This window comes from Centruroides vittatus, unplaced genomic scaffold (genome assembly GCF_030686945.1).
Source record: "Centruroides vittatus isolate TY-2023 unplaced genomic scaffold, ASM3068694v2 scaffold_386, whole genome shotgun sequence".
In the NCBI taxonomy this organism is placed as follows: domain Eukaryota; kingdom Metazoa; phylum Arthropoda; class Arachnida; order Scorpiones; family Buthidae; genus Centruroides; species Centruroides vittatus.
Genome location: NW_027122706.1, coordinates 4,690,697 through 4,708,134, shown reverse-complemented (window position 1 = coordinate 4,708,134; position 17,438 = coordinate 4,690,697). Strand labels below are relative to the sequence as shown.

The 17,438-nt window shown below is 29.3% G+C and overlaps 2 protein-coding genes across 2 annotated transcripts; one reads left to right on the top strand and one right to left on the bottom strand.

Annotated features, from left to right (window-relative positions):
* Positions 1–6,055: 6,055 nt before the first annotated feature.
* On the top strand, positions 6,056–13,221 carry HINT1 (histidine triad nucleotide binding protein 1). Its single transcript, XM_067286922.1, has 4 exons — positions 6,056–6,194; positions 6,514–6,667; positions 10,695–10,799; positions 12,830–13,221. The coding sequence occupies exons 1-4, from the start codon at positions 6,172–6,174 to the stop codon at positions 12,992–12,994; spliced, it is 447 nt and encodes a 148-aa protein (XP_067143023.1). The 5' UTR covers positions 6,056–6,171; the 3' UTR covers positions 12,995–13,221.
* A 2,924-nt stretch (positions 13,222–16,145) lies between these two features.
* Positions 16,146–16,928, bottom strand: LOC136988796 (uncharacterized). Its single transcript, XM_067286759.1, has one exon. The coding sequence runs from the start codon at positions 16,926–16,928 to the stop codon at positions 16,146–16,148; it is 783 nt and encodes a 260-aa protein (XP_067142860.1).
* Positions 16,929–17,438: the final 510 nt, after the last annotated feature.

Below are 17,438 nucleotides of genomic sequence, written 5' to 3'. Positions count from 1 at the left end.
GTTCATTCATAAAACAACTTTAATTTGTTAGATTGCTTAATGAATGAATAAATGAAAATTTTCCAAAATTTTGCTGAATGAAAATTAGCAAAATCTGTTGTGAAAATATATACAGTAGAGCATCGATTATCCGACCCCCGATTAACCGACTTATCGGTTAACCAACCGTGTTCTAGTCAGCAAATTCAAATGTCTGCTAGTGATGTGGTGCTACAATATTTGGTTATGTCTTGGCTACTTTATTATTATTTTTGTTAAATTTTTGCATGTTTTAGCTGGCAGCACTGGCTTGACCATGAAAGGGAGGCTAGTATTTAAACCAGGCCTAATACACTATACTAATAGTGAAGATCCTTCTTACTCGTCACGTGATCTTTACAAATGTTCCGTCCCGAGTTGTTCTTTACGCCTCGAGATTGTCCGTTAGATGGTCCGTGGAAAGTCACACCTCCACACTCAATAATTAGTTATATACAGTTTATTTACAAATATTTACAAAGATGTACACTATGCAATAACATTACGTACGCTAATGTACCGAAGCTGTGATGCCGCACGTCGGCTTGTCTGGCCGGGGAACACGAGTCACTTTTCCGGAGATGGCTTAACCGCGTGGCCGTCCGTCTCTACACCAACCTTTTTCCAGAGGACTTTCCAAGAGGAGAACACTCTCTCTATACGCCTCAAAGGCCTACCTAGTGTTAGAGACCACCACGTATCCGGTCTCTCGCCCTTTCTCCTCGTTTTTCTGCCACCCTTCCAATTTAAGGGATTCTGCTACTACCTCCTGCGACCAATCAGTTCCTTCCCTTTCTTAGAGCCTTCAAAGACGTCCGCCCTATTTCCCGCCGACGTAGCTTACATTTGCGTCCGTGCTTTATTTACATTTATTTTCCCAAGCTGGCCGGCACGTGGCCAACACATTGACCCTTAAGTGGAGACGCTACACCTTTGATCCTTCCGGCCGTTTATGGCCCCGGCTCCAGGTGGGAGCAATTATCTCAGTCGGGCGGTTTCTTCGACTCAGGCCGCCAAAGGCGACCTTTACACTAATAATGTATTTTTTCATACTTTTCAGTTATCCGACCAACCCCAGTCCCCAATTAAGTCGGATAATCAATGCTCTACTGTATATATGTATATATATATATATTTTTTTTTTTCACATTTAAACCTTAGGATTGTAACTTTACAATAATTTATTATATTTGCATGCTAAATTAGTGGTTTTTTTAAAATACGATTTTGAACCATATTTTTTTAGAATGTGCTGTTGTCTTCCACAATATAAAATATTGAAAAGCTATTGTAAACAAATCATATAATGGTAAACTTTGAGAAATAAGTGTAAAAATATTACATATAGTAGAATCCCCTTATTGTAATCACAGATATTCTTATCAGTTATTCATTGTTATCAGTATTAGCATTGTCAAAACATTATTAACTTTCAGAAGTTAATAATAATAATTAGAATTAATAAATTTTCAAGTTGACATTCTATAATTGTTTTAACATGTCTTTTTAATATCAGAATTTCCACTAATCAGCATTATTTACTTTTACTGTTTAATGTTATCAGTATAGGAAAATCCTAAAGTGATTACAATAAGCAGAGTCTATGTATTTTGTTTATTTCTAATGCTGATATCTATTTCAAAGCAAGCAATATCCAAAGTGTATTTAACTAGTTAGCTACTTGATTATAATGCAATATATAAATTGAAATGAGTAATATGAAAGAAAAATCTATAAAAAAAAAACAAAAATTCAATTATTTTGTATTAATAATTTATATTTTTTATATAAAAGGAAACATATTTGTAGTTTTTTTCTTTTATATAAAATTATTTTTTCATTGTAAAAATAATAATTAAAAATTAAAAAGTTACAAAACGAAAAACTGCATATGCTGTATAATTAAAAAATCAATTTAATTATAATGGGATGTATGGTACAGTACAAAATGTATATTTCAAAGTTTAAATGTACAAATTATGTAAAATCATCTAAATTTTAAATAACAAATTCATATGTATTTGTTATGATTTTTATTTTATGTTCATCATTTTATTATAAAACTTGAAATTATTTGAATATAAAGATTGCTGATTCAAAGGAATGTTAACAGTTTATCAAATGTAGTAAAACTTCTCTTAACTCTGTAACTCAAATATTTCTTTAACTCAAAGAAAATGAAGCACTTGATAGATCTCAATGGAATAGCATAGAGATTTAATGTCTCCAACTGGAATTTTCACCAAGTCAAAGTTTTTCATGGTTTCTCAACACTGATTTATGTTATATTCCTCTGACTCGAATTTTAATATTTATTCTGTCCACAGTGATCTTAATTATCGGATTTCCATGAAATTTTCGGACAGTTGTATCTACTGTCCAACACCCATTTGCAGTGCAAAGCAAGAGGTCCTCTTGCTTTATCTCAACAAGAAGTACTTGCAAAACTGTTCAATTCCATTAGTTACATTGAACATTTTACTGAAAGGCATTACATGGGTTGTTTAAACAAAAAAAAAACCTATAAGATTCTTTATATAATGCAAGAGAGATAAAAATATAAATATAAATCTATTCAGAATCGGCATTTTTTACACTATTGTTCTCTAACTCGAATCATCTGTAACTCAAAGTTTTTCCAGCTCCTTGGAGCCTAAGTTTTATTGAATTTTAGAGACATTTTACTGTATTTGAATATTGACCTGTGCTCAATGGTAAAAATTGATCAATTTTATTAACCAATTATAACACTAAAGTACAAAATGTATAAATGTTTTAATCAATTTGTTAAGTAATTGTAGTCATTTTCTATATATAGCTTTTAATTATTAAAAATAACTCTAGAATAGTAATGAGATTTTTTTAGAAATTTATAGCTAAATTTTATGAAAAATATTTTTCATAAATGATATGGAACTTGTATATATGTTATTGTTATCACATCAAATAATTTAGATATCTGGAATTTTTCCAAAAATATCTAATATCCAGTTTTACATATAAAAATTGTTAAATAAAAATGCTCATACTCATTTTATAAACTTTTAAATGAATAAAAAAAAACTAATCTTTTAACATTAAAAGTTTTTAATATTATATTTATTAATAATTTGTTGATTATTAAAATTAAATTTATGTTCTTTGTATTAATATATAATGAATATTTTCATAATTATTTATAGTCATCTGTTTATTAAATTCTTATCCATAGGATTATCCATTTTTATTACTAGCGAGGTTGAGGCTGAAGTTTTAAATGCGAAAACGTGTACGTCGGACGTTCAGTGCTGCTTTCCTGTAAGCCTAGAAGTTTGACAATGGCATTTGGAAAGTCAGTGGAATCATACTCGACATTTCAAATGCCATTGTCAAACTTCTAGGACTACAGGAAAGTGGTGCTGAACGTCCGACGTACACGTTTTTGCGTTTAAAACTTCAGCCTCAACCTCGCTACTATTTGCTCAATCTTTCATTTGTAGAAAGAACTAAGGGTGAATTATTGTTACATGCAATTTAAAACATGTTTTATGCCAGGATAATGATTATTTTTGTCATAAATTTAAACAGTAAACAGATATTGTTGTTATATTAATTTCAGAGATTAAAATTGATTATTATAATTGTTATATATTTTTTACACATTGTAAGAGATAACATGTAACATTATAAAATTTTAAAATGAATAGAAAAAAAATATATCACTTCCTGTATATCGTGCATTGAAAGAGAAATGTACAATATCTTTTTTACATTTTAATATAAATTTATTCATTTTTATTTTTCAACTTATTACAAAGAAATATTCAAAATTTTTGAAACAACAATAATAATAATCTTTTAATGGAATATTATTTAATTTAGAGAATTAAATAATATTTTAAAATTAAGTTTTGAATAATATTAAATACATATTAAAAATATTTTTATACTTACTGTATTACAATTCTTATGAAAGTCATTTTCAAATATGTAGAATTTATTAATGTTTAATATATGTAATATAATTATGAAATGTGTGTGCATGCGTGTGTATATACATATATATACTTTCCATTTGAAATTGGGATCAAATATTATCAACTGATATTTGTACTTACTTTATATTGCTCAAAGGACTGCATAATTCTGTAGACTTAATGTTTATTAAATAAATGGTGGTACTTTTTGGTAAATGAAGTTTATTTTTAAATCAAATTTATGATTTTATTTACAATACGTAGATGGTATTTATTAATTCAAATTTATAATCTGAAGTTTTTCAAGATTATTTTAATAAACAGAATTAATTTAATTTAAAATATATTCTCTCCACTCAAATTAGTACTGGCTTGTCCCTGTACATCATACTTTTCCTTTAACAATAGACTCATGCTGTACATCTATTAACTGTTTTCAGGGAAAAAGTTTTTGAATTGAAATAACATGACTTCTGGTTTGCATCAAAAGTTCATATATAGTTAATCGGGGCCCTTGACCCTAAGATTTCCATATCTGGTCTCTGATTTCATCCATCTAACTCTGTTGTCAAGATTAAGGAAAGTTGGATGGAGAGACAGATGACACTGGGAATTTATACGTCTACAATTTTTTCAAATTGCAGCCCAATTAATTGTATTGCTGATTAATAAAGCATCCAAAGTTATTTTGATATAATAGATTAAAACTGTTATATGTATACTACTGTATATGTATAATAGTCTATTTTTATCAACTATAATTGTTAACAAAATTATTTTTTAGATTGAAAAATTATAAATTTTATTAAAAGATACAAAACTAAGAATTTCTGGATGACTAAAAATGAAAATGAGATGAGATTGTTTTTGTGTAGCAGAAGAAAGAAGAAAAATATATGATCATTCAATAGATTGCATTGTATATAAATGTTCATGCTGAAACCGGAACAGATGGCCACCGTGGTTCAGTACGCCAATCGGTTCCATTACCTGAACACTGGGATAGGGTCGTGGGCAGTGGCGTAGCATAGTGGGGGCGGCAGGGGCGGCCTGCCCCGGGCGTCACTTATAGGGGTTGGCAAAATTTCACAATAAATAATATCTTGTAAAAATACCTAAATAAGGGGGCGGCGAAATTTTCCTTCGCCCCAGGCGGCTGACACCCACGCTACGCCACTGGTTGTGGGTTTGTGCCTCACCAGGATGGGCTGGCCACATGGATTTTTCCAGGTTTTCTCGATATCTGCAACACCTGAATAAGAGTCAGTTACCCCTAAAAGACCTCCCAGAAGGCATTATTCCTTGCTCCTCGTGTATGGACAAGTAGTAAAATTTGGCTGAATTATTGGATATTAACACCATTGCTCTATTGGAGAAATAAAGTTAGAAAGGCTGATACTCCATATAAACTGAGACGTAGGCATAGAGTGCCAAGTTGTCTGTTTACAGATTTTATCTCCCTTATTAACTCATAAACCCATTACCAAGGTTTGTGTATAAGGGGATTGATGCTATCAAATTTTGGTGTTTACAGATAGTCACTTCTCATATCTTGAGTGGGGTTGGACTTATTGAAGATTTCACTCATTATTAGTATTTGCAATTTGTTAGCAACTTACCTCAACAGTCAAAATTAAGCTTTTTGCTCTGTTATAATTAATACTATAATATAAAAAGCTTTTTAAAAATAAAACATTAACAGATGGCGCCACACACAAGTTTAGATTTTTTTTAGTCTGGAAAGTTAAGCAACTCATTGCTGGATTTCTTCGACTGTATTTAGTAATTAGAAAACTAAATCATCTATTACATAATTATAAGGTTACTTCATTAATATAATTATTAAGACATTTTCCAGGTGTTATTGAAACGTTTTATGACGTGAGAAATTGTACGCGAATAAAGGAATTTTGGGCACTGCCCTAGTTGGCAAAATTGACCTCAGCCATCCAGTCGTATTCATTCAAATTGAATACTGTACTTCATTCAATGAATACAATTTTTTAACACATTAAAATAAGCACGTTGATAACTTATCTATCGAATATCACGTGATAACAAATAGTTCATTTAGATTGATAAATTTTGCTTCTAAAATCATTCAATTGTAATTTGTTAATAATTAATAAAGTAACTTTAGCTTTTAACTTGAAAAAATTATTATGTGAATTTAGTGGAAATGAACTGCAGCTAAAGAATGGCATTTACTCGAATATTTAGGTATTGTTTATGTTAAATTTTATTTAATGGATGTTTTTAGGGTAATACATAAAAGATTTTTAAATCTAATAATGTAATCTGATAAATTTATTTGTGATATTATTATAAGTTGTTAATTCGTTTATTAATTTTATTGTAAAATACTGTTCAACTTCTACACGATCCGATCAGCTGTTACTCTCGTTATCGTTTTAAAATTATTTTACAACTAAAGGAAAGCCATCCTACAAATTATATAATCTTATTCAAATACTTAGTTAAATTATTATTTAGTTAGAATAAGAAAATAAAAATAGTAATGTAGTAATAATAATTGTAGTTTGCTGAGACCGAGAGTGCAATTACTCGTGCGGAATAAGAACATGGCGTCGGAAGTGAGCAAGGCGCAGCAAGCCGTGCCGTCCGGAGATACTATCTTCGGAAAGATATTGCGGAAAGAAATACCGTGTAATTTCATTTATGAGGATGAAAAGGTAAAGGTTTTATGAATAAGTAATTTTTCCTTTTGTCTTCTCATAAATTGAATGGAGAATTGAATAAACCGGTAACAAAGTTTGCAAGGCGCATTTTCGATGATACCCGAGATGCGATAATGAAAAGTTAATGCAAGAAGTTTAAATTGCAAATACATTCGTCGCTCTTCTTCAGGCAATTCTTGAATAGAACATAATTTGCTTGAAAGGTTTTTGGTTATGAAAAATGAAATAGGAAATTCGAACACGTTTGATTTGAAAATCGAAACATTCTCAAAACTTGTAAAATTTAATGTGGTACTTATGGGTTAAGAGAACGCCAGTCGGAAATTGCGATTTTTCCAAATAATGAAGTTTTTATTTGGTTAATGTTACCTTAGGTATCCAAGATAGCGGCTCGTCTAATTCCAGCAAGGAAACAGTGGGATGCACGTTCTAACCTAACCTATTCTAATAAATTACCATAATTATTAGCAACCAAATTATTAGAATAGGTTAGGTTTGGTTAGAACGTGCATCCTCAGTTTTTTCTGTTTGCTGGAATCAGAGAAGCGATATCAATAATCATCCTTCTTGCTGTTTTTTCATTTTTACAACTTAAACAGTAATTTTTCTTGTTTTTAGAGTTAAATTTACTAGTGTATTGTTATTTAGATAATTTCATTCAAAAAACACAAGTTTGATCACAATTTCCGACTGGCATCCTCTTAACCCATAAGTACCTTTAAGGTTTATTAACATAATAATAAATCTGAATATTTTAAATTTAACAAAATAAGTAATCCTAAATGTTTCTTTTGTAGTTGATTGATTATATGGCTTCACTTTCATTAAGATAGCATCAGCTAAAAATAATACCTTTGTGTTTTGAGATGCTGATTCAAAGTTTCCTCTGTTTGTGTTTGTGAAAGTTGCCAGTTTAGTAATCTTGATGGTTATATATTATGCATTTTTGAATCCTGTTTTTGAGAAGTCTTGATGCTCTAATAAAGTTGGGATGTGCTTCTTGAGAGACGAACTCATTTTTTTAACTTCATTTATCTTCACTGTTAACAACAGTACCTTAGGTTTTGGAAGATATGATTGATAATATAACTTTATGGAGAGATGCTTGGGTAACTTTAACACGTGAAAAACCACCTGAGTGGCCTGAGAAAATTTCCCTAGAGTGCATCAATCCACTGTAGTGGCTTTTAGTTGCTGTTATAACATCACTTTGTGTTGTTGGGCTGCAATTTTAAAAAATTATAGACCTATAAATTTTCACTTCATCTGTCTTTCCTTAATCTCAAGAACAGTGTTAGATAAATAAAATTCAAGACTAGATATGGAAACCTTAGGGGCAGGTGGCCCTGATTAACTATATATATGAACTTCTGATGCAAATTAAAAGTCATGTTTCAATTCAAAAATTTTTTCTTGAGAGGTTTAGATATATGACTGGCAAGACTTTATTGTTAAAGGAAAAGTATGATGTACAGGGGCAAACCAGTACTAATTTGAGGTGGAGAGCATATATTTTAAATGAAATAAATTTAAAATATGATTAAAAATTGCAGCCTACATTGTGATGATGTCACAATAAATAATTGCTTGTTAGCTTTATTTTATTTTCGACTTTTATGTTGAGAATAAATTATTATGTTTTTTTTCTATTGTTAGTTATTTTATTTCAAGAATTTCTCTACTCTATAACTTGCTATTGAATTACTTATGTTATCCAATGAAACTTATATATATATATACACTTACTTTTTCAAGCTTCACACAATTGACTTGATTTGATTTTACAATTATGATATAAAATCATAGCAGTAAAATCAAATCCGTCCACTACTACCATATGTTATTGGGCTAATAACAGCTATAATATTAATCAAATACCAAATAATTTGACACTAGAGGGAAACATTAGCACCATCTCTTAATAAATTTAATAATTATAATTTTTAATTAAATAATTTAAATAATTTAGAACTACTGGAAGAAAAGAATCGGCTTGGAGTGGGACTTGAACTTGCAATTCCTGCTTACTGTGCGGATGTGTTGCCAATTATGCTACTTGGACCAGAGGTCTGGGCAGCAGAATTGGTTTTTGTATTACAAGGTATTGGGTTTAGTAGAGTTGTTTGTTTGTATAGCCGTAGTGTATGAAATGTTTTGTACAGTTTTCACTTATTACAATGTTTTGTTTATTGCTTATATCTAGTTCCATAAGCCTTGTCCACTGAAACCTGTTATCAACATTCCAATGAATGGTTTAAATCCCAGTTCTCAATTCTTTTGTTTGGCTGTGACACTAAAAATTCTGATAATTTAAGGAGGCCCATGACACACACAGGCATTAAATGGAACTGAAATTAATTCAAATATGTAATTTGTTCCAAATAAAAGATAAAGTGTAACATTAAATTTTGCTTTCTCAGAATCCAAAAGTTTAGACAGTTAATTAATGGCTTCTTTGTTAAAAGCTTGAGGTCAGCTCTTATACTCTTTGTTTTATGTTTTGATAGAGTGCTATGAAAAATAAATGTCTTCCAAACAAATAGAAAGTTTTCCTTATTTTGACTTCTTACAATTCTGTTCCATGAGGTATGATTATAATGTAGTGTATAGTGTCTTATGTTTACTCAAAATATTACAAACACATGTAGATCTATGTATTAAAGACTTTTTTGCTTGTATTACTAATTTTACATAAAAATAGTTAACTAGAATCAATGAATCAGGTTTATTATACTGATTCTCATTGGGTTTGCTAACTATTTTTTTTGTAAAACATGCAGATCTGTCACTTTGCATACTTTGGACAATACATTTTAAGGAAAGGTGACAATAAACAAAGTTGTCTTATAATTTATTTACAAATAAAAAGTTTTTTGTCTTTGATCATCAAATATAATTTATATATATTTTTTTCTGTTTTATGAATGAGTACATAAGTGAAGCATGCAATGCCATAATGTTGTAAATGCCAAAAAACAAACTTTTCAGGAGAGAGAAAAAACACTTTTTGTAATGAACAAACTTTAATCAAATGCTATAAAAATTATTTTAACAATTTACACTTTGGAATAAAACATTGGGTTTAATTTCAAACACCTAAGTATGATGGTAAGGAAACAAAAAAGTTTAAAAACAGAGTTAGCGCCATAACGTTGTAAATGCCAAAATTGTGCAAGTGCATAAAGTTGTAAATGCCAAAAACAATAGCAATCATAAAATTAATGTTTCTACAGCTGAAAAACAGTTTTGAATACCAAAAACTTACATTTAAATTATTAAACACAATTTACAAATTCAATATCAATTTTAACATTAAAAACTGGCAATAATCTATTAGTGACTGCTTCCTGGCTTCAACAATGTTGGGCCCACAGTTTTGGTACTTGAACTGGGCTGTAATCTTTATCAATTGTAATATAATTATGATAAATAAAGGAAAATATAGACAATAAGGTATTAATTTAGTGTAATAAAAGTTAAAATGTATTTAAACACTTCAAATTTGAAAGATTAATGGAAGTCCGAATATCATTTTAAATATCAAATAATACGATGATACAGGTTAACTATTAATAAACTGGGATTCAGTTATCCGGTTCTGCATAAAAAACTCACTGTGTTACAAATTGGAATAACAAAATGATGTAAATGTAAACCGTAACATTTTACGCGCCAAAAGTCACGTGGCTTGCACATAAATTCATCTTCAAAATATAGCCACTTAGAGTGCCACTATCGCCACAATATTTTTTTGTAGGAAAAAACATTGCATTTAAAATTCATTTCTTCAATAAAACGTATTTTGAGAAAAATGGCATTTACAACCTTATGGCATTGCACGCTTCAATTATTTATTAAATAAGAATTTTTATATGGATGGAATAATGAGACTTTTATGCTCTGGTCTACAATTTCTTTACAAAGTATACTTTAATTTAAGTAAAATTATTAGTTTACATATTTACTTATTTGGTTTTTAAAATTATACCTTCTTTTTAATTATTTTAATTGTACATTTCAGTGTGTGGCCTTTCATGATATTAATGCGCAAGCACCCGTTCATTTTTTAGTGATTCCTAAAAAAGCTATACCACAATTATCAAAATGTGAAGAGGAAGACGAACAGGTAATTTTTAACAAATTGAGAAATTAAAATTTTTGTATTAATAATTGAGATTTAAATACTTAAAGTTATTAACAATTGAATGTTCTGAACCTTAATTTTAAACCAATTTTTAACTAATGTTTTATAAATTATTTTGTGTTAATTTAAATTAAAGCAAATGATGTTTTTAGGAGCCTTCACTTCATTTGAATACTAAATATTTGCTGTTACACGACTTTTCATAACATCCTATATATATTTGTAATGTCTAAAAATTCTGCCATAAAAATTTTAAAATAAGCTTTTAATTAGGTGATGATATAAGGTTTTTCATTAGAACATTGATAACTATAATAGAAGGTAATGTTTAGCAACAAAATAATGCTCAAGTTATATAGCAATAGATTGAATCTTGTTAGGTGTATGACTTCTGCTCCTATAATTTCCTGTAGAGAGCTTTAGAATGAGCATATGGAATGAATACATTTCTTACATTTAGAATACAAATACTGTAAGTAAAGATGACACATGGATCAATAAGAAAGATTAATCATTGGTCAAAGATTGGTCTTGGATCATTTTATAACTGATTTTACTTCAGTAATGATAGACTTTCTAGTATAAATAATTGACTATTGATCATAAATTTGCATATAACATTAACAGTCTTAAACAATTGTTTCATAAATAATGAAACAATTAAATTTAAGAAAAATATTAATGTTATATAATGTAAAGCTTGTCTTAACAGCAGAAAATTGCAAATTGAATTACATTTTTGTATTAGTCAAATTCATGAAGAAATAGAAGAATAAGCAAAGAAGAGAAATATGATTCATTGATGGATATGTTTATGATAGTGTTTTATGGTATATAGGAGATCAGAAAACATTTATCATTATAAAACTTCAAAATATGGTATTATATGTGCATATCAATCAGTAGTACTAAAGACTAACACTTTAAACATTTTTGATTGATATTTACAGTACAATGTCATTTTGATGGATTGTTCAGGCTGCTGAAAATCAAATCATCTGTTGTTCTGAGAATTTGTTCCATTATGAACAATGGATTTTCCTTACACCCATGAAAATACCTGTTGTTCAAAAAAAATTTGTTTTTTTAATCCCTTACATATAAGAAATACATGTGCTTGAAATTATTAAGTCTTGTGATATCTCTATTCTGTAGAAACACATATGTTACAAGATTGTATAGTATGCCATATATGTGTAAGACAAAGCTGATGGAAACTGTATAGCACAAAGAGGCAAAGTACAGTATATATTGCTCATTAGCACTTCACTTGACTTTCATGATTTGTTGAAAATTCTCATCTGTCTTGTTTGTTTTCTGCCCATTAAGTACAACTGAAAGTATCTTTTCAATGCTAATCAATGCACTACAGGAGGGCACTGATGCATGTCTGCAAAGTTAAGTTTCCAATGTGAACCATGATGATTATGCATATATTTTGCTCCGTGTGCAATATATTTTTTAAATTCACTACCTGGAAACATCTGGATATTAATTAAATGTTGAAAAAATGCAATGTTTACAGTAGTCGAGACTAGAAAAAAAAATCTATTGTTCTGAGTTACAGATGTGTTCTGTGATCTCTTAATATGAGATTCTACTGTATGCCAAATATTTATACTTCTTTGTTTCTTGCTCTGTAACTCTGTTTTTATGCAGTTAGAAAATTTTTAGATTTATGTTTTATGCCAATGCAACATTTTCTCTGAAGAAACTGATTATGATTTGATTATGCAGATTATTAAGATATGTTATAAATTTTAACTATATTCATTGTGTTAATAAAGAAAAAAATATATACAGTTTTGAACATAAAAACAATTCTAAATAATAATTAAGGTATTTAAGTATTTCAATAAAAATATCTTGATTTAAATTTAGTGTAATTTTATGTAAAAAAATTGAAAATAAATTTAAGGATGTATATTTTGAATTATGGATTATAATTGTAATTAAAGATGCCTTATTATTTATTTTGACAGACTTTATCAATGTTACATGTTTCATTTCAGTTGTTAGGTCACATGATGCTGGTTGCTAAGAAAGTGGCAAAGGAGCAAAACCTTAATAAAGGTTTTCGTCTAGTTATTAATGATGGTCCAGAAGGTTGTCAGTCTGTTTACCATCTTCATATGCATGTTCTTGGAGGTCGACAAATGGGATGGCCTCCTGGCTAAAGCTTGTAATTAGTCAAAACTTTTGTTTGTTTGATATTGCTAATTATATTATTTTTTGATTAAATTGAAACTGCTTAGCTATAAGAAAAGTTACTTGATTAAAATTATAATATCCCACAACAGAATTCAATGTAAAAAAACATTTAAATAATTTCCAAATTTTTATTTTTTTTTAATGTAAAGTTTGTTAATTGAAATAAAAATATTTGAAATTTCCTTATTAAAAAGTGGTGGTGATGAATAATTTGTAGTTAATTAGCTAGCTGATTATTTTATAATGATAAAAATATACAGGATGTGAAATGTCTCGAATCATAAAAGGAATTTATTTTTATATAATATGAAATATAAGAACAAACATTCAAAGAATATGTTTAACTTGTTTTCCTTCAACAGCTCTATTCTATCTAATTTAAAATATTGGGGAATACTCAAGATTCAGCACAAGTGATTATGAAAATCTAATTGATTTATTGGGTTGTTCAGAAAGTAATTTTGTTTTTTTTATTACTAGAGGAATTAGATGTATTTTTATCAGCCAATTTGATTTTAAACCACATTTTTATTATATAATTTGACAGCTGACATTTTAAGGCTTATTTGTAAAAAATTTTGTTTGATTCTGTACAATTGTTTTTTTTTTCTTTTCGGTGACCCATTAAATTTGGAAAATCGAAAGCATCATTTTTGACATTTTGCTTCTTTATAACTAAAAAACCAAAATGCTGTTCAAACAAGAAAAAACTTGTGGTACATGTTTGGAGATGATGTGTTGAGAGAAAGACAGTGCCAAAACTGGTTTAAAAAATTGCGTTCTGGCAATTTTAATATCGAAGATATACATTCTGGATGGCCATTTGAAGCCAATGAAAACAAAAAAAGGTACTGATTGAAGCAATCTGCCATATAACAACACGTGAAATCACTAAGAGATTAAATCTGTTAAATTGAACCGTTAATTATTACTTAAAATGAATTGGTTTTGTTTCAAAGCTCGATATATGGGTTCCACATGTTATTAACGAGAGATGCTCTCTATGGTGGGATTTTAAAGAATTTTTTTTTTTTTGAGCTTTTACCAGACAATTTAACAATTGATTCGAAAGTGTACTGCCATCGAGTAAACAAATTGAGTAATATCATCAAACAGAAAAGGCCAGAATTGATCAACAAACAAAGTGTAGTGTTTTACCATGATAATGCCAAATTTCACACAAGTTTGGTAACTTTATAGCTTAGATGTGTTGATTTACAACTGTTATAGCTTAGATTTACAACTGTTGATTTACAACTGTTATAGCTTAAATGGGATGTGTTATCACACCAACCATATTTGCCAGATCGGGCACACTCAGATTATTACTTGTTCCGGTCTATACAAATTTTTTTTAACTGTAAGACATTTACTTGAAATGACAATGTCAAAAATCACTTGGATCAGTTTTTTGTAAACAACGATCAAAATTTTTATGAATGTGAAATCATGCTACTACCAGAAACAATGACAACAGGTATTTGGCCAAAATGGTCAATATATAATTCAATAAAATATTTATTTATTATAAGAATATTGCATTTATTTTTCTGTGGATAAAATGAAATTACTTTCCAAACAACCCAATAATTAATGATTTTGATTTAAAACAAAAATACAAAGAATTGCCATTAAATGATTTCTTTCTAATATTGTGCCCCTATATATACTATATATATATATATATGGTAGAATATCATTTTTAAATGACTTTGATGCTTTTTTTTGCATCTGTGAATTACAAATTCTTTTGTTATTTTGTTATCAGGCACAATATTAGTTAGAAAGTTGAATTCTCATATCTGGTGTAATGTCACATCTGTTCCCATACTTTGATAATCCTGTTTTGCATAAATAATGTTATTGTAAAAGGATGTAAAACAAGAATAGCTAATTTTGACATGCTAGGGTACTCTTCTGTTAAATTTGTCCAGAAATCATTTAATGGCACTCTTATAGTACATAAAATATATATGTACTACAATTACATTCTTAGTGGCTTTGATGTTTTTTGGGTAAAATAAACTAGTGTATATATATATATATATATACATACATACATACATACATACATACATACATACATATACATACATACGTGCTAGTTTATTTTACTATTTTTCCGTTTTTTGTTTTAGCACTTGAGAATAAATGTTTTTCTTCTTAATGCTTAGATTTACTTATTAATTTTATTTATTATTTATATTTACAATGTAAACCCTACAAAATAGCCAAGGTGTTCCATTAAATACTTTTTACCTCTACGTCCTTGTAGTGCATATGTGTATATACTGTCTACTTGGACCTTGTTTATTAATAGGACTTATTATACTGGTGTAGTTTCTGATAGCTCCTCTCTTTGTTCGAGTAGACAGTATAGACACAGAAATGTATTCCATTAAAATTTCAGGATTTGAAAAGTATACTGTTGTAGGAAAGTTTGGGAAATGCTGGTCTATTCTATGCAAATTTTTAGCATCTTGTGTTTTTATTTATTGTGTAGAAATATATTTATTTATATTGTGAATTATTTTCTATATGACATAAGTTATAAATATATGTCAGCAACATAACTAGAAATAATGTGAATGTTGTGTTCAATTTTTATCAAGCCCAAAGATTTCCAACTCAATTTATGGATCAATCTGTTATCTTTTATTTACATTCATGGAAAAATTGTATATAAAAATAGTACAGTAAGTAATTGAACAACTTACAGCGTGCTCAGCAGAAGATAATACAAAAACTAAACAAGCACCTGATCACTCGCTGAGAGATATTTATTCTTAACACAAACGTTTTCAATCCAATCAATGGATCATCATCAGGTAAAATTAGAACATTGCAAAAAATAGAACAACAAGTTCAAAATACAAAAAATATAACGGCTAACCAATATGTAACTAACAGCACAATAACGTTTCTAAATATCAACAAATTAGTAAAAATGCTGCTAAAATTAACAATAAAATAATAATATATAACAAACAAATAGTGTATACAAAATATTAATACCTCTGCCTTAATAAACAAATTAATAACACTAAATATTAACACTGCTTAATAAGCTGTACAGAGTTTTTCATTTAACTATACATATTAATAAAGCTACCGTTCTTATTTGAAGTTTATAACTGCAAACTTCCATGCGGAAGGAAGCCCCTCGGCATCTCTTGCGTTGATGCAATTCCCTTTAAGCTTGCTTTTATAGATTTCTAATTTTTCGGCCGTTCTTGCCAAGGTCGGGGAGTGTATTTGCTTCAGTATATCTGCTTCATCCCATCTTACTATTGAGCCTTCTGCTTGTGCCATTTGTGACAATACTGTGGCATTAGAACCTTTTCTAACATCATATCTGTGCTCTTTTATCCTTACCCCTAGATTTCTAGTAGTAACCCCAACATAATCTTTACTTATTCCTAACATCTGATTCTCGTATGGAATCCTATAAACGCCGGACCTATCTTCTTTCTTAATTAACTCTTTATCATTTCTGAGAATTCTGTACAGATTCGGAGCTCTTTTTAAGATTATCTTTGTATCCTTTATATGTGCGATTTCTTTCATAATGCTTCCTAAGCGCTTGTTGTACGTAAATTTCGTGTATGTAGATGGACCACGCCCACGACCAGGTACTGCATCGGTACTAACTTCTAATTTATTGATAATCCCCTTTAAAACATTCCTCTTGTAGCCCAATGCTTCTGCTACCTGCGTGATTCTTTCTATTTCTGCATCCCTGTCTATAACACTTTCGCAGTATAAAAAAGCCCTCCTAACTAACGCTCTAAACGCTGCTAATTTATATTTATAGGGATCGTTAGAGCCAGCCGGAATATAAAGTGGGCTATGAGTTGGTTTAATAAATACCCCGGTAGATATACGTCCCTCTCTAAACATAACCTTAATGTCCAAAAAATTTATCATAACCGAGCTTTTTTGCTCTAGTTTTAAGCTTAGGCCATCTTCATTATCATTGATCTTGTCAATAAATCTAGCAATTAAACGATTTGCTTTTAAATGATAAAGGGTTAATTAAGAAAGAAGATAGGTCTAGCGTTTATAGGATTCCATACGAGAATCAGATGTTAGGAATAAGTAAAGATTATGTTGGGGTTACTACTAGAAATCTAGGGGTAAGGATAAAAGAGCACAGATATGATGTTAGAAAAGGTTCTAATGCCACAGTATTGTCACAAATGGCACAAGCAGAAGGCTCAATAGTAAGATGGGATGAAGCAGATATACTGAAGCAAATACACTCCCCGACCTTGGCAAGAACGGCCGAAAAATTAGAAATCTATAAAAGCAAGCTTAAAGGGAATTGCATCAACGCAAGAGATGCCGAGGGGCTTCCTTCCGCATGGAAGTTTGCAGTTATAAACTTCAAATAAGAACGGTAGCTTTATT

Bases quoted from the DNA above. Each gene is read 5' to 3' on its own strand.
- HINT1 (XM_067286922.1), top strand. From the start codon at position 6,172: ATGGCATTTACTCGAATATTTAG. The intron at 6,195-6,513 runs GTATTGTTTATG...TAATAATTGTAG, and splicing joins GCATTTACTCGAATATTTAG to TTTGCTGAGACCGAGAGTGC. The intron at 6,668-10,694 runs GTAAAGGTTTTA...TGTACATTTCAG, and splicing joins TCATTTATGAGGATGAAAAG to TGTGTGGCCTTTCATGATAT.
- LOC136988796 (XM_067286759.1), bottom strand. From the start codon at position 16,928: ATGTTTAGAGAGGGACGTATATCTACCGGGGTATTTATTAAACCAACT.